Source organism: Macrotis lagotis, chromosome 8 (assembly GCF_037893015.1).
Source record: "Macrotis lagotis isolate mMagLag1 chromosome 8, bilby.v1.9.chrom.fasta, whole genome shotgun sequence".
Lineage (NCBI taxonomy): Eukaryota > Metazoa > Chordata > Mammalia > Peramelemorphia > Peramelidae > Macrotis > Macrotis lagotis.
The window spans coordinates 157,483,623-157,508,328 of record NC_133665.1 but is presented as its reverse complement, the minus strand read 5'-3'; the positions used below and the strand labels follow the sequence as shown (position 1 = coordinate 157,508,328).

The window sequence follows — 24,706 nt, the reverse complement described above, 5'->3', positions numbered from 1 at the left end:
AAGGAAAGAGGATTTCCTTGTAGCATCTGAGTCACTCAAGTACTAATATAGGGAAAACTACCATTTCACTAAAATCCTTGTTTGATAGATCTTTAAACTTTAAAATATCCTTAATGGGAAGGTTAAATATTTTCTACTCTTTAGTCACACGGTGAGGTTGATTTTTTCTTAATGCCTTTACTAATCAGAAAACTTATTTTATTCTAAAATGAGAAATCAATTGAAGGTTTAAGTTTCTGACCTCTATCTTCTAAATCAGTGACTATAGCACAAGCAGAATGTCCCAGAACAATAAGAATATGAATTGTTAAAGTGCTGAGTTTTCCTTATGATTATCTTGTCTATATTGTTGATTTTTAAAAGTTATTATACAGGGGCGGCTAGGTGGTGCAGTAGATAGAGCACTGGCCCTGGAGTCAGGAGTACCTCAGTTCAAATCTGACCTCAAACACTTAATAATTACCTAGCTGTGTGGCCTTGGGCAAGCCACTTAACCCCACTGCCTTGCAAAAAAAAATTTAAAAAGTTATTATTTGACTAGATTCTCATAGCCAAAAAAATTATAAAGATATTTCAACATTCCTAGGCTAAGGACTTTTGGCTGCTAGGAAATCTGAAATGTTAAGGAAGAGACGACATGTTTAGAAATTCAAATAAAATAAGTAATGAGTTCTAGAATCAAATGGCAATTTGTAATCTCTAGTTCAAAGGGTTGAACATGTTTGTTTGGCCCTAAGATTGATTTGGTACATTGATGGTCTTTGAGAATGAAGTTGTACATGGATTTCTCTTTAAGAGATACACAGTTGGGGAGTAATTTACTGAAATGAAGCTAAGATCATAAAATATGATGGAGATTGCTGTCCACCTTACTATCCAGGACTTAACAATATGCACTGGATTTAGTAAAAGCTAAAAATTTAAATTAGGGCAAAAACCTGAATTTCTGCCTGAATAACAATTTTTCCCTTACTGTGGGCTTCAAGATGCTTTAATTGCATTAATACTTTTTTCTGCTATAAATTTCATTAAAATTGAAAAAATATTATATGAACCTGAAGACAGTTAAAGTATGCTAATTATTCTTTACAGGGTGTGACTAGTTAAATGTTCAGAGCAAAAGGGATAGGAAAGAATAGACTAATAGAAAAAAAAGTCTAAAGAATCTCCCAGGGATCATAAAGGAAGACGACAGAGGAGGATTCATTTCTGGTATGCAAAAGGAAGGAAGGAACAGAAGGGAGAGAATACAAGTCAGCCAACTTTATTCTTCACTGTACAATCAGTGACCCCCACTGATAGTAAAGAAACAACATAAAGGATTTCATTCAGAACTATATGACCAAAAATGAAAATGGGCTGACCTTATGTTAAGAGAGAACAAAACAACAGACAATCAATGTGCTCAAATGGTAGCCATATCACATTAAGACATTTGAAAAAGCCCCTCTTGTCTCAAACATATAGAATGGGCACTTTGAAAAATTTATAGAACAATATAGACAAGATTTAAACAGAATCTCAAATAATTACAGATTTTTATTATGATGTTACCAAGGAGAAAATCCTATACTAAGGTTGGGGGGGGGGAGATAGCAAAAAAAAAAAGCAGGCCCAGGTCTTATTTGCAATGGTAGAGCTATTATTCAAATAAATTAGCACATACAAGATGGATAAAAACATAGAAAGTAACTTTCGAGATAAATGTATTATCAGCTGGGGGGGGGGACAGGACAGGTCTCATGCAAGTGACTGGCATCATGTGATGGTGCTTGAGTTTTCTATTTGTTAATCTTTTTTTTTTAGGTTTCTGTAAGGCAGACAGAGTTAAGGAGCTTGCCCAAGGCCACACAGCTAGGTAATTATTAAGTGTCTGAGGCCGTATTTGAACCCAGGTACTCCTGACTCCAGGGCCGGTGCTTTATCCACTATGCCACCTAGCTGCCCCTCTATTTGTTAATCTTAATAGCATTTCTACCCATTTACATGTAGAGATAGTTTTTGACATTCAATGTTGTAAAAATTTCCCCTTCCCTCCCTTAACTGCTCCCCTTCCCCAAGACAACAAACAAGATTATGCATGCACAATAATGTTAAACTTATTTCCATATTAGTCATGCTGTGAAAAAAAAATAAGAACAAAAGGGAAAAGCAATGAAAAAGAAAAAATATAAAGTGAAAATAGTATGCTTTGATCTGCATTCCAACTCCATAGTTCTTTCTCTGGCTGTGGATGGCATTTTCAATCATGTCTTAGAATTGTCTCTGATTTGTATTGCTGAAAAGAGCTAAATTCATCATAGCTGAATGCCACACAGTTGCTGTTACTGTGACCAATGTTCTCCTAGCTCTGCTCATTTCACTCAGCATTAGTTTATATAATACTTTCCAGGTTTTCCTGAAAGTCACCTGCTTATGATTTCTTATAGGACAATAGTATTCTTTATATTCACTTACTACAATCTTGTTCAATCATGTACCAATTGATGAGTATTCCATCAATTTTCAATTTTTGTCACCAAAAAAAGAACTATAAATATTTTCATGCATGTGGGTTCTTGACTTATTTTATAATTCCTTTGGCATTCATGATTTTGTAACTCTTTGGGCATAATTCCAAATAGTTCTTCAGAATGTTTGGGTCAGTTCACAACTCCATCAATGATGCATTAGGGTCTCAGATTGCCCACATCCCCTCCAACATTTATCCTTTTTTTTTTCCTTTGACTCTAGTCTTAAAGATGCCATGGATGCTAAGAGGCTGCAGTTTGGAGGAATTTCAAGACCCTGAGGAATATTCTAGGCAAAGGTATAGAAGCAAAAGATGTGATACTGTGTGAAGAATAGCTTGGATACTGAAGAAATAAGAAAGGTAGGAAGTCCAAATTGTGACAAACCTCAAATGTCAAGCAAAGGACTTTTTATATTTTCTTAGAGGTAAGATGAAATTGTGTTAATTATATAGAGTTCTATCAATGGAGATGGGAAGAACATAATCAGATAATCATCCACATCATTGGAAGGAGTAACAACAGTGGTAAAATAGTAGCTTAATCAAAATGAAGAATACAAAAAGTAGAAGTTTCATGTCCTTCAACAATTCAATTTTCAAGTTTATCCATTTAAAAATAAGATGACCCTTGAAGTAAGATGAACACTAGGGAATTTAGAAAAGTATATAAAACATTCTTCTTGGAGGCAAAAGATCTAAGTTCAACTCCCACCTCGAACATAAACTGGTTGGGTGACCCAAGGCACTTTACTTTTTGATGCTCTATGCAGCCCTCTAAGATCACAAGTAGAAAAGGAGATGCTGAACTGCATTAATAAGGATTATCAAAGGTGCAGTTGAAGTTATATTACTCATAGTCGCCCTTCATGGATGACTATCTGTCCAGCCTTTATGAAGGAGATGGTCCATTTTTGGATTGAATAGTCTGATGTATATTTGAAGGTCAATATACATGTATTATGTATCCATTCATTTATTCATGTAAACAGGAGTTATGAAAGAAGTCAAATAAGAGTACCAAGCCAAAAGTAATTAAAACAAAACAAAACAAAACAACAAAAACTGTTAAGAAAACTTGGAGAGATTTAGGGAACAAGATTACATGAATTTTCTTTGTCACACCATATCAAAACAGATTTGCTCAACTAATAACATAAACACAAAGTTCACTGGAGTGATTTCTAATGGTCAATACTTGTTGAAAGTAGCACCAGTACCTGCTGTGATACAAAGTGAAAAGAGAACCATGAGAACATTTTGTACAGTAACTGAAATATTGTAAAATGAACAACTATGAAGGCAACTAGATGGCACAGGAGATAAAGGTCCTGTAGACAGGAGGAACTGAGTTCAAATTTGACCTCAGACACTTAATACTTACTTAGCTATGTGACCTTGGGCAAGCCACTTAACACCATTGCCTTGGGGGAAAAAAAACAAAGGGGAAAAAATGAACCACTGTGAATGACTTAGCTATTCACAGCAATGCAAAGATCCAAGGCATTTCTGAAGGACTTATGATGAAAAATGTTATCTACCTCCAGAAAGGGGAAACCTGATCTGAATACAGAATGTAGTACTATTTATTTTACTTTCTTTGCTCTTTTAGTGTATTTTTTTGGTTTTGTTTTCTTTTACAACATGACTAATATTGAAATATATCTTGCATGACTGCACATGTATAACCCATATCAAAACACCTATCTTCTGAATAAGGGGACAGAGGAAGGAGCATGAAAACCTAGTACTCAAAATTGTTTTATATATAACTGGAATAAATAGAAAATATTTAATTAAAAAAATAATTCAAGTGTATCACAGGAATCATGGATATAAAGCAATTACATTGGAATAATGGGTTTCAATTTCCCCTCCTTTTCAAAGGAATTCTGTAGTTATCCAGAGCTCAGAGTAATCAGTTGAATGATATCCATGAATTGGTATGATAGTAGGCCTTCACTATCTGTATGTAGCTAAACTTACCTCTGTGTTACCTGGAACCATGACAAGTCAACTTTACTCTTTTGTTTTCCTAACCAGTGCCGCCTTTCAACCGTACTTGTCACCACTAAACTTGGCCCTAAAGATGTGTCAAAGGATGATTCTATTCTTTCCCTCATTATCTTAGCTATTTCCCAGACCATAACTCACTTTCATGGCAACCATCACCATCTTTCAAGTTTTGCCTCCTTCATTAGGGTGAGAAGTCCTTGAAGACAGGGAACATTCCTTTTGTATTTCTAATCTTAATGCTCAACAAAATGGTGGTAAATAGTATAAGAGTTTAATAAATGTGTTTCATTAATTGAAATAAGATATTGCATAAGAAATTAAGAATTGTGTAGTAATATTTTATAAGGCATATTGCCAGTATCATTTATTTTAAAATAATGGACAAATTATAAATACTTTTATTCATTACAATTCATCCCCTAAGAGTAATTTTGTTATTTTATTTCTAGTTATTTATAGTATTCAAAAATAAGGAAAATTAAATTTTATAAATTATCTGAACTGTAAATTCAGATTGTAAATTGTTCTTCTATTGGATAGTTAGTCCATGTTAGTGATGTTTGTTATCTTTCTTGGTTTCAAAGCTAGAATTTTAAAAAGTTAAAGTTACGAATACAGAAAAATGAAGAAAATACCATATTGATCAGACTTCCTCTAAGCTCCATGGATTTTCAAAGATTCCTTCATTAAAAACTAAACTTTGCTCGGTAAATACTGTTCCAGCTTCCTTTTGCCAAATACAAAACCACTCACCTATGCTATTTACTTTGGAAAGTATAGGGCTCCAGGGGTATTCAGTTGGGAAAGATTAATATAAGCATCCTTCACTGGTAGCAATAAATTCATTTCTGAAACCCTAAATGTGAATCATATTTAGAAAAAATAATAATCATACTGCAGATGTACCAGGGGCTTCAGAGGCATGTTATCATGAATTCTTTTATAAAGGGAATACTCACTCAAATAGAGCTTTGGTTTAAATCAGAACTTTATACATTGGTTTGGGTTCCGGTGACAGTCACTAGCAAAGATCCCAAATCATGCCAAGTCAAGCTACAGAATCACAGACAAACATATGCAATCATAGACATGCCATGCTATTATGTGCTTCAAAAAAGTACCAATCACAGTTTAAACTTTGAGCGCATTACTGACACAGATGTCAAAACTGAGTACTGTACCTGTAATGAGGTGAGGGGTTGCCTTTGGCTTCACAATTCAAAATAATTTTTTTCTCCTCCAAACCAACAGGGAAAATGTTGTTGCTTGGCTCTTTAGTGAACACTGGACCTTGTAAAGTAACATCACCTGTAGGGTGGTACAGGGATAAGCTGGGTAAATAAAACCTGGCACATAAACTCAAATCCATGAACGGTTAATAAAAATCAAGTTTAACACAATTCTGCCATCATTGATGGGTAATAGAAGCATCTTAAATGGCACCTTAAGTCTGGTTCAATTAGTTACTTTAGTTGGTTTCAATTACTCTTTTCCAGACCTTTTAATCTCAGTGCTTTCCCTCTGGGGTTATCTCCAATTTACATAGTAAATATCTTATTTATCACAGTAGTTCAAATATTGCTTTTTCTCCCCCCACTTTGGGCTTTGAACTCCTTCTGAGCAAGGAATTTTTTTTGCCTTTTATTTTTAAAAATTGCTTCTGCTTAGCACATAGTAAGGATTGACTAATAAACTCTTTCAGACAATTCTTGATAACAAATGAAAATGAGCAAAATGGAAAGAGCACTGGTTTGAAAATAATAATGATAATCCACACGTTCAGATTGTCTTAGTAACAGAACAGTAGTAACCACTTCTCAACATGATTCAAACTAGCCAAGTTGTTTTATTGGAGAATAAACTATTAGGCAAGATATTTCCTGTCAAAACACTCCATATAAAACTGAAGTTTGAAAGCAACTGAATGACCACATTTAATCCTCCTCATAAAAACTGCCACTGCCGATAGATATAATTCTGAGAGTTGACGATGCTGTTTTACCATCTTTGAAATGAGAGCACTAAACAATTGGTGAAATCTTTGGTTTATAACTGGCAGCCTGAAGCTGAGATTATAGCTCTTAATTTCTGATTTTTGCCAAGTTGTCATGCTTATGGAGGAAAGCTGGTATGGTAAGGTTATAGAAAGATGTTGATACCTCTGCTGTACAAATTAAGAAAGTAAAGAGATCGCATCCTGCCAAGAGCTAAATCCCTCAACTTTCTAAACCTTACTGGGGGACAGATTAGAGAATTAATAAATTAAGAATGGAGCTCTAGAGTATTAGATTGTAAGATCTTAGAGAGTAGGTACTTTCTTTCGACTCTATTTATATATCCAGTAATTAGCACTGGCTCCCAACATATAATAAGTATGTAACATATGTTGACCGATTTATTAGAATCAGAGAACTGTTGAAATCATGTCTCTGATGCCTACTACCTGTATAATGAGGAAAAATTCTTCAATCTCCCTTGACCTCACTTCCCTCAAATGTAAAGAAAACTAGTTAGACTATATAGCCTACAAGTTATAGGTTTATGGTCCAATGAATCTATGATCCAAAAAGGACAATTCTTCATGATTATGTATGTGATGAGAACTAGACAACTGAAGGGGAATTCTTCCTGAAATTGTAGAAAGAGACCAATAAAGGGAATAAAGAAATTAACTTTATTTCATTTAAAATAAGAGCCACAAAGGACTGACTAGGTTCTTTTAGATTTAGGTAGAGGATGTTTGATATATCAATGGCATCCTGATCATGGGAGTTAAGGATATATGGTTTTAAATCTATCTGATATTTCTTAATTGTTTAGCTCTAGGCAAGTGTCACCAAATCAGTTCAATTCTATTTAATAAACATTAAGTGCCTAATATCTGGATGTGTCAGGCATTGTGGTAAACCCTTGAGATTAAAAAAAAAGAAAAAGTAAAAAAAAAAAGAGAGACAAAAGTTAATTCCTGCCCTCAAGAAGCATTCAATCTGTTTGACTCTCATTTTCTTCCCCTGAAGAAGAGAATGGACTCACTGACTTCTAAGGTCTAAAGCTATGATCTTATTAATCACAATATTCCCCAGTGAACTCTGGGACTTATTTACTAAGTCAAAGAAGGATTTTAACCTGCAGTAGTGAAGCTCCTTATGTTACTGAAGTCAATGATCCTTCTGATTTGCATAATCATAATCCTATAAATGCTAAGGAATAATTTTCCTAAAGTTTCAAGCTTCATGTCCTTCCCTTCGGTCTCTCTTGAATGTGGGAGCAAAACTTGGACTCTACTATAAATCTAGGTTATTGGCTTAAATGTTATACTAAAGAGAATTTAATCATTGCCTTTCCTTGAGTTACTCAGTTTCCTAAAGAATTAAAATATATCAAAGGAACGTATGTCCAGATTTTCTACCTGTACCTTTAATTGAAATGAACTGATTCTGACATTCTAAACAACTTTATGAATCAAATAACACACTGAAAAACAACTATTTTGTCAATAAAATAATTTTCAATGAAATGACAGAACATTCCTGGTTACTACTTGGAGTTTCTTATCTTCCGGACATTTTGATAAGGAGGAAAAAAGTTTTGGAAATATCTTGTTACTTTGTACAACATTTTTCTGAATGTACAGTAAACATCAATGCTCCTTACATGATTTATATTTTCAATTTTTATTTTATTTGTTAGTTATGTGTCATAACTTTTCTTTGGAGTCCTATATAGAATTATCAACATGAAAAAATTTAGTATTGCAGTATTAGATTGCTGTAGGAAGTAGAGGAGATACAAAAAGGACAAGGAATAGGGGAAAAGTAACATTATAATTTACTGCAAGAAAAGATCCTAAAGAATATTTGCAATTATCCTTTCATTTCACAGATAAAAAAAAAGAAAACTGAACCTGAGATTATGCTAGGAACTGACCTAGAATTTGAAACCATTTGCACTGATTTGAATTTTGTTATCTCTACACTGGTTTGAACAGATCAGGCAAGAGGCCTAATGTGTTTGTATGTGTGTGTGTGTGTGTGTGTGTGTGTGTGTGTGTTGAGTAGAGGGAGAAGGTGAAGGGAGAGAAGTAGAAAAAATATAGTGTGGCAAATTTTCAACAATAAAAAAATTAATTATTAGCTGTCAAATACAGGTAGGTGATCAAGTCCATTTTGCACTATACTTGGAATAACATAGACCTGTGTTCAAATTCTGCCTCAGACAATAGTTATGTGAATTTAGGCATTTCAAATTCTGTCTGCCTCAGATACCTCATCTGTAAAATGGAGATAATAATAATATCTCATAGATTGTTATGAGAATTAAATCTGCATAGAGTACTTTGTAAACTCTAAAGAGTTACATAAATGCTAATTATTAAATGACAAGACTATATCCCAATTTTATTACCTGTAAAACCTGGGCAAGATTCTTTAATCTCTATGAGCCCTAGTTTCTTCATCTATGGAGTGAGAAGAATAAGACTGAATAATAATGCTTTCTTACATCACAGGATTGTTGTGAAGAAAGTGCTCAGGAAATCTAGAATGGCTTTGTTGTTCTCATTATAATAATTATTGTAATTAAACCAGGGAGTATTTTTTTCCATTATTTAGTAGAAATAACAATGTCTAACAGAAAAATATCAGCTGAATAAAGTCATTCCTCCTTTAGAGAGAATCTAATCTCAAAATGCTTATTGCAATGTTACTCATGTAGGTATCCATAACATAAAATAATAATTTTGTTTATAGTCTATTACATCAGGTAGGAACAATTGCATCTATTTCAGAGAAAACAGCCGATGATATCACAAATCTATGAAAAAGATTGAAAGAACTGTGAAGGGTTAGATGATTGGGAAAAGGAATTTTGAAACTCAGATTTAATACTTTTGAACACCAAAGTTAAATTTATACAGTTTGAATCAAAAAAGATGAGAAATATTTACATAGAACAAATATTTCTTTATTTCCTGCTTTTAGATCAGGTTAGGAGAATAAATGACAAAAATTATTGCACGTGGAATATTTTGTCATTCGTGGATCAAGTAAATTTGCATAGCCCGTATTCCCATCAGCCTAGATTTGACCAGGCCATCTCTCCTGCAAAATGCAGGAATGACTTTCAGAGGCTTTTACATATGAAACATCTAAAATAACTTTTTTATGCAAACTTTCAAAGTTAGCCTCGAAAGTAATGATTTAAGTTAAAATTCCACTTCTGTCACTATCAGTAGGACAAGGAACATTTATTCAGTGCCCACAACATGCCAAAACACTATGCTAAACTAAGGAAAAAAATAGTCCCTACTTTCAAGAAGCTCATAGTAGTGACTTTCAAGAAGCTCATAGTAATGACATGTGGGAAATATGTACAAACACATTCCAATAATGGATAGATTGCAGAAAATTTCTTAGAGTGAAGATACTAAGATTAGGGAGGACTGAGAAAGAGTTCTTGCTAAAGAAAGGTCTTCCACTAAGACCTGAAGAAAATAGTGAAGACAGTGCGTGGACCCTACCATGCAGTCACTGTCTGGTTAATTTATTTAGCCTTTCAATATCCCCAAGCAACTCTCCAAGATTATAAAAGCAGAACAGTTTCAGATCTTTTCATTGTTTTCAATTCCCTTTATGGACAAAGTCACAGTTTAGCTACAGAAAAGGTACAGTGAAATAACATGATTACTTATAGGAAACAGAGCTACTCTGAGGCAAAGTTTCCAACCTTTCTATTCAGTCCTCTTTCCTTTTGACTCTATTTTTATGTTTTAGCTAGGGATTATTTCACCAATGAGAAAAATAGTTGAAAGCAGGGTGGTACAGTCTTAGAAACCATTCAACTGTATGCATGATTGTGTACATTGAGAAAGGAAAGCAGGACCTTCTTTCAGCAACTCCAGAAGGGATGAAACATAAAACACAGAAATAATGGTGGCCATCGGGATGAAGTATCCTTTTTACAAGTTGATATTGGGGGAGCTAGATAGTGAAGTGGATAGAGACCTGGCCCTGATGTTAGGAGAATATGAGTTCAAATCCAGTCTCAGATACTTGATAATTAGTGGTTGTATGACCTTGGCAAGTCACTTAACCCATTACCCTATAACCACCCCCCCAAAAAAAGAAGGTGATAGCAAAGAGCAAAACACCATTCAAACAACATCTGTAATTCCAGTGACTTCCCTTAGCACTCCCATTCATTTTGAGAAAAAAATTTGGCTGTAATCTGAGATTTAAAATCATTGTTTACAATAAATTCAATATTAACTAATAATGCCACGTTGACTAATAGTAAGATTTAAGCCCCCTTTTCTTGTGAGGGTTTTGCCTTGGGAGTGCTCCCACAAAAAGGAATCATCTAGAGTCTAGCAACATGCTTTTCCCTTGTTGCAAATAGCTATTTAAAGAAAAAGTATGAATTAGTGATCAGATGTGACAGGCTAGTTTAGGTTTCATTTTCACAATACATAAAGCCAACTTCAGATTGCCTTACTAGAATTAGAAAACATGAACACAGACTTTTGGGTTTAAAATACAAACTGACTAATAACACTTAATAGCATACATTGAGATTCCTTTTCTTATCTTGGAAAAGAATGTTATTTTTTTTTTCCTTTGAAGCTTACTGGATTTTTTTTTCCTTAAAAAAGACCGAATTGACCTGTCTCAGAAAATTGCATGGGTTATACATACTGAAAGAAAGACCACTTGGCTTGGCTGAGAGTCTAATAAGAAAATCATGTACCTTTCCTATTGAAATGGAAGCTAGGTAACATTTAGATGGATGCTAAACTTTACATTTTGAGACAGGACCCACCCCCCCTTTTTTTGATAGGTCAGTCCAGTTCCACTGCGCCATTTGAGGTTTATAACCTGAAATAAAGGGTATATAACATTTCCGAACAAGACCAATAAGTCCTCAAATCCAATTCCTGAGGTAGATTTTTTTTTAAACACCCACAGGCAACTAAGAAAAGCTGCCTTTGTGTGTAAGTACAAGCTTTATGAGCTCCTAAGGTAATGTCATGTAAGAGATCAAGCTGTGGCAGATCAATTCTAATGGCCGCACTCTATACAATTTTTATGAAGACTGACAATGAAAAATAGATAAGGGAGACCTAGCAGTTGCATTACTTTGGCAAACAGAAATGATATACCCAAAAGAGAGGCAGAGTTTCCTCTGAGTAAGAGAGGGAGGAAATAAAGAATATTCCCCCAGTTCATCCTCCCTTTCAGATGCTCCTTTTAGAAACAGGATTTACATAAAACATAGTATTTTTGACGCATGAGTGAATCTGCTATAAAGTCAGCCAGAGGGGTTCCTCTCTTAAAAATTTAAGGTAAGTTGAGTTAGTTGGAAAAATTCAAGTTCTGGAGTATTACAAAAGAAATGAAATTTCAGCAGGAGTCAGTCATAAAAAATTGAAAGCCAATGGACACCTACCACCAGCCCCAATACTTGGAAAATGGATGAGAATTTCTGATGCCATGGGATTCCTTTATTGACAATCTTACTTTAAAGGAAAAGATTAGAAAGGTACTTGAAGAGAGAAAATTTTCTTTAGTAGTCTCTGTAACTAAGAAGAGAAGAAAATTCTACCTTGGAATAATGAGATGATTAAATTAAAAATCATTAAAAATTTTTGATGATATATGCAAAAGTGATGAAGGTTTCATGGTCATACTACAATGAAGTCAACACAGTGGCTCTATAGAACTTCAGTTTGGTAAGCAGTTGAATACCTCTTCTCTCCCACACTTTCCTTCAGAGTCCCCCAACTTCCAAGCTGGCTCTAGTAATGCATTCCTCAACTTTATTATTTCTATGGAATGCCAAATGTATGTTTGCTAAAAGAATATTTTACAGAGAACCAAGTAAAGGTCAGAAAAAATGACACAAAGACACTCTCAAGGTCTCTCTGAAGAACTTTAGTACTAATTGTGAAACATGGGAGACTCTGTTACCTGCATGGAGTGCCCAAAGCAAAGAAGACACTATGCTCTAGGAGCAAAGCAGAATTGAAGTAGCACACAGGAAGGATAAGATTTGCAAACTAAGGGACATCCCCATCTGAAACATTCAGACTATTTTTGCCTGACCAGTTTTCAGTCTGATATTGGACTGATCAGTTACAGTTGGACACAATCTACCTTGACATCAACATTGTGGTTTCATTGGTCATCTACATAAAATTATTATTTGCCCAAAACACAAAGAGATTAAGACTTTGCCTGGTTAGAACAGCTGGTAAGGTTCCTAGCAGACAGGGAAGTCCATCTTATCTTGATTATAAGCCCAGCACTTAGATCTGTTCTAAAGACCCAAATCTGCTTGTTCACAGACTCTCATAATTCCATAGTAAGAAGCTTGGTGACATCGATTACAACTCATTCCACCAATAAAATCCCTAATAAAACATAAAAACATGTCATCATCCAGTTTCTTACTGAAGGATCCCTAAGGTAGGGTAGTTCATTCTACCTATGTACAATTCTCATGTTTATTAAGGATTTGTTTTTTTTTTATGCTTTTTTAACCACTGTAAATTCTACCTTTGTTTACAGTTCTGTCTTCTGAGATCAAATACTAATCAAATTTCTGTAAAGCTTTATAATATTTTAAAAACATATGACAATAAATCCTTGATTCCTCTCTTCTTTAAGTGAAACATCCTTAGTTGCTTAAAATGGTTCTCACATATCAATTATCATACATATACAACACATATATATTACCAATTACCTGATTACCAATGAGGTTACATTCTAAAATGGCAGACAAGAAGTACTAATAAAAGAAACCATGTGTAATCTAAAGTTTATAAATCTGTGCATGCATATCTATTATATATGTATACAAATGCACAAAAGGAGAAAGATGAACATTCATTGAGTACGGTTTCAGAGGCTTACAAATGTTGACATTCACAAATATTCTGAGGTAGAGGTTTTATAATTATCCCAATGTTATAGGTGATGAAATTGAGGCAGAAAGAGTTTATAATTCACCCAAGATCACACAGTTATTAAATGACTGATGCTGTCCAAGCTCCTCTCCACTATGCTAACCAAACTGTTTCCTTAAATACAAGGAACTATGTGAAGAACACTAGTGGTTGGGTGGTGGTGGTGTGAAAATTAGGAAAATAAAACCTAAAAAATCTGAACTCTAGGATCTGTATTAGCCTTACTGCCCTACCCTGGATATTCCCCAAACTATCAGTATCCATCCCACAATTCATAAGTGATTATTATGTTCCAAACGTTTTCTTAATGAAGATGAGTATTTTACCATTGAATAAAACTGTCAAAGGTAGGGGGGAAGCTATCTTCCTTGTAGCTCTAAACCTTTTTTAGAATTTGCAACTAGGTAGGAAATAGAGTGCTAACCTTAGAATCACAAGACATGAGTTCAAATCTTGAGTTAAAAATCAAAAGATATGACCAAGTCAAATGTTCAGACTATTTATGAGTGGTAGCACCTTCTAAGGTCTTATTGGAGTGATCGGCCACAGTTGGACGCACACTTTACCTTGATCCCAGCATTGATCCTCTTTGAATACAAAAGGCAAAGAACACCTAGATAAAAATATACTTTACTTCACTACTGACATTTCATATATTTTGTTTTACTTTTCAAATGGGGGTGGTGAAAGGGAGAGAAAATAAAACCTCTGCATTTCTTTGAAATTATTCTCTAATCTTCATTGAATCCAGAGATATAACATCTCTCAATACTGGATGTCATGATATAATATACCATCACCTCCACATTTTGATAGGCATAGAATCAGCTCAGGTTCTACAAACAGCTTATTAACTATTTGACTTTGGACAAGTACTTAGCCTCTGTTTGCCTCAGTCTTCCCAATTGCAAAATGGTTATTAGGATGGCACCTTCTGCTCATGGTGGCTATGGAGATCAGATGAGATATCTGTCAAGTGCTGGCAAACAATAATTTCATTATAGATGCTATTTATTCAGTTTCTAGAGATAAACATAAATATCCAAGAGGCTGCTTTATACATTCTTAGCTTTAAATTCTAAGATCCAGCCTAAGTCAAAAACATTTGTTAATTCCTGACATGCCTGCCCATTATACAGAGAAAGTAGTTTTGCTATATAAGCACAATGAGGGAGATACATGAAGGCAGTGCAGTCTGATGAAGAGAGTCCTGGACTTGGAGTTAGAAAAACTTTGTTATGTGATTCTGAGAAAGCTGTTTAAACTCATTGTGCCTCAGTTTCCTCATATGGAAAAAGAAGACATTGGATCACATGTGAGTTCCCTTCCAGAATCCTAAAAGCACTAAACTCTGTGTAAGAACTTAGCAACAAAAGCTTCTTGTGGTGACCATTCTTTCCTCTTAATAATTTTATAAGAAGACTATTCTGAATTATTTAAAAATTGTTTCAAATTATCTGAAATTCTAAGTTAATATTTAATGGTTAGTATTTAATGATGTGATGTTCCACATCAACTAGAAAAGAATCCAGAATGGAGGACTTAAGATGTATTCTTTCAGATATATTAAAATGATCTCATAATATTTAATATTTACATGTAAATGCATCCTATTGTCTCCTTCTAATCTAAATGTTATTCTGGTCTTTTGAACTTCTCTGACACCCACTGATAATTCCTTAATGATGCTTGGATGTTTGTGCCAGATGCTTTCAAGGCAATTCTTTTGAAAAAAGCTAGGAGGTTATGCCAGCCCTTCCATGGGACATTGACAGTACTCAGGAGAGAACATAATCAATATAGGTCCATTTACTTACAAAAGGAAAACTCTTATATCTCCCTTTCTATTATATACAACTTCTACAGTGTGTTTTCAAAATGTCATGATGAAAAGTTCTTATAAATAGCACTGAACTGACTTCATTAATCATACTTTTAAAAGTCAGCTTCTCCTATAGAGTTTGCAAGTATTTTAATGGGAATTATCACATCTGCAATTTGTTTCTTTTGTGTTTTTAGTTTTGACAAACAATAATGGGTCAAGGTTTCTTAGCATTGAGTTGATTCATCCTCTAAATACCCATGACTACAATGGAATATTGCAGATTGAAGTGTGGGTTAAGATTTGCATTTCTCTGCACAAAAAACAATTAAATCTTGAGCTAAAATTAGAAGGAGATGTGCCCTGATCAAGTCATCCACAGATGATAACTGAGCATCTGCTTAGGATACTAGACAGGCAGGATACAAGAATAGGCTTTGGAGGACAAAGTGTAGGATGTGAACTTTGGTAGCAGGTGGCTCACTGGACCAAAAGTATGCAAAAATAGGAATATGAAAAGTTAAGGTAAAAGAAGTCAAATGGAATAGTTGACCCATGAGAGAAAGTTTGGATATTAGATAGTCTCTGGAATTAATGTCAAGAAAGCCTCACTCATTTATCATTTCATTTGCTTACTAATTTAGTGATCCTGACCAATTCACTTAACTTCTCAGTTTTGTCTTTTGGTAATAGGATCTTTCTCACATAATTGTTGGGAAAATCAAATGTATTCATATATGTAAAACCCTTTGTCAACCTAAGCATACAAGAGGAATGTTTCTTGGTAATAATATAACAATGCTAATACAAGTATACCAAGACACTATATTAAATATTGTCTAAATGGATTTTAAAGGTAAAAGGGGAGGGAGTGATCATTGTTGAATGAAATGCTTTTATAAAGAAGGAAGAATGGGTGTCAAGGTGAGAAGAATGGATAGAATGTAAAAAAAGCATAGCGGGGAAATATCTTCTGCCTCTAAACTTTTTTTTACAGATCATTACATTATTCCATGAGTAAGATTCAACCCTTCTTCAAATATCTATATTTATTGAAGATTCAATTCTGATGCCACTCCCTATGACATAGTATCTCTTCTCTCCCACACTTTCTTTCAGAGTCCCTCAAGTGCCAAGTTAGCTTTAGCAATGCATATATCAACATCTATGTGGAATGCCAAATGTAGATGTGCTGAAATAATATTTTATGGAGAACTGAAACAAGACAAGCAATCACCCAGAGGACAGAAGAAGAAGTGACACAAGAACACTCACAAGGTCTTTCTGAAGAATTTTAGTATCAATAGTGAGATGTGGGATATGTTAACAACTGCAAGGAGCACCAAAATCCAAAAGGCACTGTACTCTAATGGAGCACCTCTTCATTTCTATAAGCACAGAAATTCAGCTCAAGGTTTATACTTTATAGCATGCTCTCCTGTTTACTGATACATCAGACAAATTACTTCCCATCTCATTCTCCAAAGCAAACAACAAATTATCTAGAAAATATTTGTTTGTAAGTTCACTATACCTTCAAAAAGATATTACTAAGCCAATGTTCAGACTATGCACAGTCAATGGCAGCACCTTCTAAGGTCTTATTGGTGTGACCAGCCACAGTTGGACACACTCTACCTTGATCCCAACATTGTGATGTCATTGGTCCTCTTTGAATACAAAAGATAAAGAACGGATAGATAAAATATACTTTACTTCACTACTGGTATTTATTACAAACATTTTGTTTTACTTTTCAAATAGAAAGGAGGGGTGAATGGGAGAGAAAATAAATGCTTGTTTAATGAAAATAAAATAAATTATGATATAGAACAAAGACATTCTAGGTCAATTGAAATTCTTTTTCTTTTAAAGAAAAGAGCCTCAACTAGCCAATTTTCCATGAATGAAGGAAAATGCATGACAATCCAAAAGAAAACAAAATCTTTTAGGCAAAACCATATTTTACATTTCTTTGAAATTATTCTCTAACATTCATTGAATCCAGACATATAACATCTCTAAATACTGTATGTCATGATATAATATACCATCACCTCTACATGTTGATAGGCATAGAATCAGCTCAGCTTCTATACTTATAGCATGTGCTCCCATTTGCTGGCATGTTAGACAAATCACTTCCCATCTCGTTCCCCAAAAGCAAACAAGAAATTATCTTTAAAATATCTATTTGGGAGTTCACTACACACCTCTGTCAATTGTGTTCCCATAATGATTAAGTTACTAAAGAAATGTTTGGCTTTTCCTGTCACTTGATTTCATCATTTCACATTTTGACATATATGACCATTCTCATAAAGTTTTTATAGAAATACAAAAATATACTCATAATATGCTCATATTTTGGTCTTGTTAATGTTTTCTGTCACTTCTTTTTTGTTCTGAATTCCAAAAATTCATATTCTTATACACATCATGGCAGGAAAATGCATGGCCTTTTTGAAGTCTATGCCAATGGAGTAGGAGTGTTGTAAATGCAATCATATAGGAAAGGTGGTGATTTTAGCCCTGGACACTGACCATGTCTATATTTTAAATAAAAGCTTAGCTAAATACTGAATATGTTTCACTACCAGAAACCCGAATTCTTGGTCATGGAGTCTTTGGACAATGGATATCCATGCAATTAAGACAATTATAAAGTGATTCTTGGTCCTGTACAGTTGCCTTTCTTGCAGAAATGGTAGCAGAGTAATGGCAAAGAAGGCACACAGTTTAATCTAGAAATACTTCTTAGCTGAATGTAGTTGAGAAGATGATGGTCCTGGGATCAGGAAAGACTTGAATTTGAATTTCTCCTATGGCAATTATAAGCTGTGAGCTTGCAGTGAGTCATCTAAATGCCCAGGGTCACAGCTTCCCCATCTATAAAAGGAGGGAGTTGAAGTGGATAGTCTCAGAGGTCCTTTCTAGCTCTAAATTCTTAATCATAGGCTAGATGAGTATTCATTTTAATGTTTTAACACTACCTCATTGAGACCCATAATAATTTATGTGGGAGAATAGGAACAAAAAAGATGATTTGCTTCATGAAGCATTCACACTCACATACTGTATGAAAGGAAATGGTCTGAAAACACCCCCTCTATGGGGTGTGGGACTTGTTTTGATGATGGTTGCAGACAGGTCTCAGAGGAGATGATGTCTGATATGAGTGTTTATTTAGAAATACCATAACTGGGACACTAGTCTGAACAAGATGTAATTTCTTTCTTTTTTTTTAATTATTGGTCCTTTATAACTCCCATTACATTATTTCACAATATAAGCCAATCTCAGAAACAAGTATTTACTTTTGGCCCTATCTTCAAACAATTATTCACCAACACAGTATCAATGGAAAGCTCAAGAAAACATCAGCAAAGAGCTTTCAAAAGCCTCATGAGGCAAGAAAACACATTAGGTTCCTTTATCCTGTTGCTTGCTGAATGCTTATTTTCTTTCTTCTCCCACAAAAGGAAAAAATGTTCAAAGCACAAGAGTATTCTCAATTTGCTCAGCTATGCAATCAAGCAAAAATATTCTTTGTGGTCTAGGTTGGGATGTACTAAATATTGTTCCAGAACTACATGATAAATGTGTATTCCAGAACTGTTCTGTATTAATAAACGATAAAATGTAATGTGTATTTGCATGATCATACAATTAAACTCAACAAACATTAAACACCTAATACATGCAAGATTTTGGAGATGCAAAAAAAAAAAAAAAAACAAACCAGTCCAGACCCACAAAGTGTTTAAGTGCAACCAAAGGGAGTCCTCTGAGAGAGCAGGAGGGATGTCAATATAAACTTCTTTACAATAGGGAAGATTTCAGACTCCTATTTGTATTCCCAGCATCTGTCATAGTGCCCAACACCTAGTGATAATGTAATACATGCTTAGTGAGTGTCTGAAAAAGTAAAAATGATTTACATACCAAGGAAGAAATATATTACAGAGCAGGGTAAATAATGTAGATTTAGATGGGTCTATGTGACCTTGAGTAAGTCATTTAACTTCACTTGGTTTTAGTTTTACTATCTGTAAAATGAAGTTGATGGATGAGATATCTCTAAGTTATCTTCTGATTCTATGCTATTTTGAGTTGCTTTCAAATCATTACTCTCTCCTGTCTGACTCTGCCAAGACACTTAACATATAGTATATTTTTCATCTGTAAAATGAGATAGTTGAGTGGATTCAAACTTTATGTGCTGCATATTGTGCTAGAAAACCACATATTATCATTTTCCATATTTTACTAAATATATATAATCTCCATATATGTATGTTAAACAATTCCCAATTTTCTTTTCATCTGGTTCAATTAACACTTGGAAACCTTGACTGGCCTGCTTCTGACACTTCATTTTGTGTTTTTTTTTTGTTTGTTTTGTTTTGTTGTAGGATTTTTCAAGGCAATGCGGTTAAGTGGCTTGCCCAAGGCCACACAGTTAGGTAATTATTAAGTGTCTGAGACCAGATTTGAACTCAGATACTCCTGACTCCAGGGTTAGTTCTCTATCCACTGCGCCACCTAGCCACCCCTTTTTTTGTTTTTGTTTTTGTTTTTCCCCTTCTGTCACTTTTGAACTTCATGAAGATTCCTTCCAGCTGAAGATTTCTGATCTTAAGGGTTTTCAGTTAGAAGAGAGCTCTAATAAATGCAGAGATGAGGGAGAGCCTTGGGGGAGTGACCATTGATTTGTGTTTTGAATGAAACTAGGAATTGTAAACATAAGAGACTGCCTGAGCTAAGATATAAAGTGAGAAATTCAATTAAACTCCATTTAATTCAATTCAATAAATAGTTATTGAAAACATTCTATATTCTAGGCAGTAGGGATATGGATTGAATGCCATTTTTTTCAGGCAGCATCTTTTAAACCACTTTAACTGGAAAGGAGATTAAAATTTTATAAAACTAGACAGACTTGTAGAAGTCAGAAGGGGTGTATACAAATTGGATAGAACATCTTTAATATTTTCTTAGAGATAATATGGAACCATTAAAGATTTCTGAATATGACAATGACATGGGAATGTGTCTTTTTAATGGTTAAGTGGAGGAGGGTGAGAGGAGGATGGGAGACTTCTATTCAGAGAGAAAATGATCTAAAGAAAAGAGAAAGAAATTATTGCAATAATTCCGGAGAGATAGAATAGGATGTAGGACTGAACCTTAATAATGGTAGAATCACTCATTGTCTTTCTTAATTACCACTTAACATATGTACCTTTCAAACCTGCATATCCAGAAGTATGAATGGATAGATAGATAAGTATATTATTGGATAAATGAATGAAGTATTTATTAAGAACTCATTATGCTAAGTGCTGAGGAAACAAGTGGAAAAGTAAGAGAGACCCTCTTCTCAAGGAGGCCACATTCTAATGAGAAATATGAGACTTATGGAAGGTTTCAACTACAAGCAGAAGGAAAAGGCCCAGGATCCTTAAGGGTGCAGGGACAAAGCAGAAGGTAATGCCTCTTTTTCAGTGCTCATGTCTACTGATAAAATATCAGCTTCTGAATCTGAACCATTTGACAGAACTATTTTTTAACATTACAGACATATTTAGGATTTTATTGATATCACATTTATATATTAAGTCCATTTTTAATAATATCACATCAATTTGCCCTTTGACAGAAACCAAAATTTCCCAGACTCCTTAAAAGGGCTTCTACTACATTTTATGTTACCTGCACATACACAAAACTTTAATAGCAATTTCTTTCGTTATTTTTTCCCCTTAAAAACATCAAAAACAAAAGCAAAATTTGCCTGCACAAAGATCTGACCACTGATCAAAACACAGCAACAATAGAATAGAGAGGAGGAAGGACAAGTTCAACTATCATTGGTGCCACAGAGGATGGGGAAAAAAGGCTTGTTTCATGAAGCTACAGTTGATACAATAGACCAAAGGTCAAGGATGATGAAGGCCAAGCACTATAGAGATAAGATAATCTTGGTCTTCAGTAATTGATGCTGTATGACCTGTAGGAATTTGCTAGATTTGCATCACCACTCCAAGTATAATGGCTAGGGGAAATTCTTTTGCAAATGTCCTGGGGTTCAGGGACTTGAAATATCTCCATTGAATTGGAGGAAAGATGGTAATCAAGGTTTTAGAGATGGTTTACCTTCCTTTGCACTTGTTATCTTCTGTCTCTCTTTTAGTGTCCTAAATGGCTTACCCTTGCCTAGTTTGCCTTTCCTGTAGTTGGTGGAGATGGCTTGCTCTTTTTTTTCCAAAGGAATTGTTTCTCTGTTTAATGGCTGTGGTGCCCCGTATAAAAGGAGGATGGATGGTCTGGAGAAGGAAGGAGAGCATGCTTAATCTCCCAGGGTCCTTGTGGCCTACTGCTTGGAGGCAGTTGATCAGCAATCATCCTTTATAGTAATGAAGGTTAACAGTCTCCACAATGATTGAATCTGTCAGTGATGATAAAGAAGGTTGTTTTGAAAACAGGTCCAGTGGTTTAGGTGTCACTGCCATTCTCAAGACTGTTAGGTTCATATAGATTGATCGTCACGATTTGAGATAGTCAATAGTGGTTTAATGCTTCAATGAACCTGACTTGGCTACTCTAGATGTAGCAACTTCTTGGTATTTAATGGAGATGGCTGCCCCTTCTCCATAGAAGTGGATTCCGTAGATATATACAAATACATACAAACTATTCTGGAGTTCAGAAAAATATGGAGGCATTTGAACTAAGTCAATCAGTAAAAATGTCAATTTAGCAAAAGAATGAATTACAATTTCCAAAAAGATGCACAGCCATGTACAATGTTGATCCTAAATGGAATAACAAGCAGAGTTAGAAGACCTGTGCTTTATTCCTAATCCTTATATTGCTTCAGTAGTAATGGGTAATTTATTTCTCTGTAATGTTCATATTCTTTCTCTGTATATTGAGGAAGGTTAGTTACTTGCCCTTTATAATCAAAAAAACCATATTATATGAATGATGGCAAGATTGGAGTATTATTTTGATTATAGTGAGAGGAATATAGTGGAAATACAGTCTTCTCACTGCCTTTCCAGAACTATCTTCATCCAAAGATCTCATTTAATAAGAAACAAGACTTCTAAAGATGGCCTGGATACTATGGAAATCCTTGGCCTTGAGGATGGCCTTGGAGTACCTTCCATATCAGCAAGGTACCATGTCATTTTAGCAATGCCAGGCAGAATCGTGATGGCAACATTATGGTGATATTCTGGCAACAACTTTGTAATGACATGATATAATTAACCTATCTATTGATGGTCTAATTATCAGTTAGGGGATTGAATTGTTCACCTTAGTTCTACAACCATACTCCCCCTGGAACTCAAAGATTTTGGTTTCCTAGACTACACAGTGGATCATGGGAATAACACCACTGGATCACTGATCAGTATTACTTATGGTAAGAATTATGATTGTATCTGATTGTCTTCAGACATTCAACTTTCATTCTTGATTAATGAAAACATTCTTGTCAAATGCTTTTGCTCTTGTCTATCTTACACTGAACTAAGAATTTCACCTCTATCAACCATTTATGTTTTCTACCAAACTGGAGTGCTAAGAGGACAATATTTTTAAAACCTTAAAATATCATTCATATGAAGGTATTTGTACTTTTTCAAAGCAAATCCTCTTGAACTCATACTTGTCTGAATCTTGAAAGAAAAAAATTTAAAAAGTATAGCTTAGGTCAATTGAACTTGCATACTCCAATTAATATTCATCCTCTACTTTCTGATTAATTTACAATGTCACTAACCTAAAACAAAAAAAGTAGCTAAATAGAAAAAAAAGTCTCTTCAGTTCATTTCTATGGAAAACAATGATTCCTGGCTTCTTGGGACAAGATAATTATTTATTTGCAACTTCTATGGACTTAAATTATGTCCGCTCATTGTAGCAACTGAAATGCAGGCTGTTCAAGGAATTTAAAATGAAAGGGAGGCTTGATCATTTTACCTATCCATATCCATTCCTTTCTTTGATGGTATATGCCTCTACAAATGAGTTATTGTGTAGTAACTTAGTTTTTGGTACAGGAGCAACTAGGTGGCTCTAGCACTAGACTTAGAATCAAGAAGACTCATCTTCATAAGTGCAAATCCATTCTGAAACCCTTCCTAGCTGGGTAACCTAGGCTAGTCACTTAATCCTGTGTCCCTCAATTTTCTCATCTGTCAAATGAACTGGAGAAGAAAATAGCAAATTACTCAAGTATATTTACCAAGAAAACCCCAAACAGTATGATCATCGATTCGAGAATGGCTAAACAAATATGAATTTAATGGAACACTATTGTTCTATAAGAAATCATAAGAGATCAGATTTCAGAAAAGCTTAGAAAGGCGTACATGAACTAAGTGAAATGAGCAGAATCAGAACAATGTTAAACCCACTATCAACTATGATGGACTTGTTCATTTAAATACTACAATAATCAAAGACAATTCCAAATGACTTGAGATGGAAAATACCATCCAAATACACAGAGGGAACTATGGAGGTTAAATATAGACCAAAGCTTACTATCTTTAATTTTAAAAAAGTTTTCTTATGTTGCTCTATTTTTTCTTCCAGTTAGATTTATTCTTTCACAATATAATTAATATGGATCTATGTTTAGCATAATTACACATGTAGAGCCTATATTAGGTTGTTTTCTGTTGGGTAGAGGGGAAGGAAGGAAGGTAGAAAAATTTTAAATTCAGATCTTTGCAAAAAATTGATTCATATAAAAATTGTTGCATGTTGTTGGAAAAACAAATAAATAAAATGATTTTAAAAAAACAGATGGAGTCACAAAAAATTGGACACAACTGAAACAACTGCATAACAACACACTTCAGTGAGGATAAATGAAAACGTAAGCATGAGACTTCTTTGTCCAAAGGACAATATTAAAAGAAATTATCATCATCATCATTATCATCATATATTTTTAAATACTGACATTTATTTTTATAACTTGCTGGTGAGGGGAATGCCCACAAATGTGTAGCCACTTTGGGGTGATAGCATGGGAATTCTTCAGAGAATGTTATTCTATAAAATGGACCTTCAGATACAATGATGCTCAGGTTTCCTTTTTTTATAGGAAAATTCCTATCACTGATGGGTGGCAGAGATACCTCCTCCTTTTTTTGGTAGTTGCAGGAGGGTGATCAAGGTATCATCTCTTAATTTCTACTTCAAGATCTATTGTTTTCATAAGGAAAATATTTCATAGAGACTAAGAATATGAAATTGGAATGATCTTGGGCTTACTTATAGTTAATTAAAAAAGGATATTTCCAGGTGCTTTGAGAAATCTTCCCTAGGAGTTCTACCTCTTATATGATCTGCCAAGCTATAGATTCAA

At 34.4% G+C, this 24,706-nt stretch overlaps 1 protein-coding gene across 1 annotated transcript in view; it reads right to left on the bottom strand.

The window, feature by feature from the left end:
• CNTN3 (contactin 3) overlaps positions 1-24,706 on the bottom strand; it is a 378,875-nt gene that overhangs the window by 313,117 nt on the left and 41,052 nt on the right. The window contains exon 2 of the mRNA XM_074198709.1: positions 5,707-5,833. Within this exon, the coding sequence (XP_074054810.1) occupies positions 5,707-5,833 (127 nt within the window). The remainder of the gene's footprint in view (positions 1-5,706; positions 5,834-24,706) is intronic.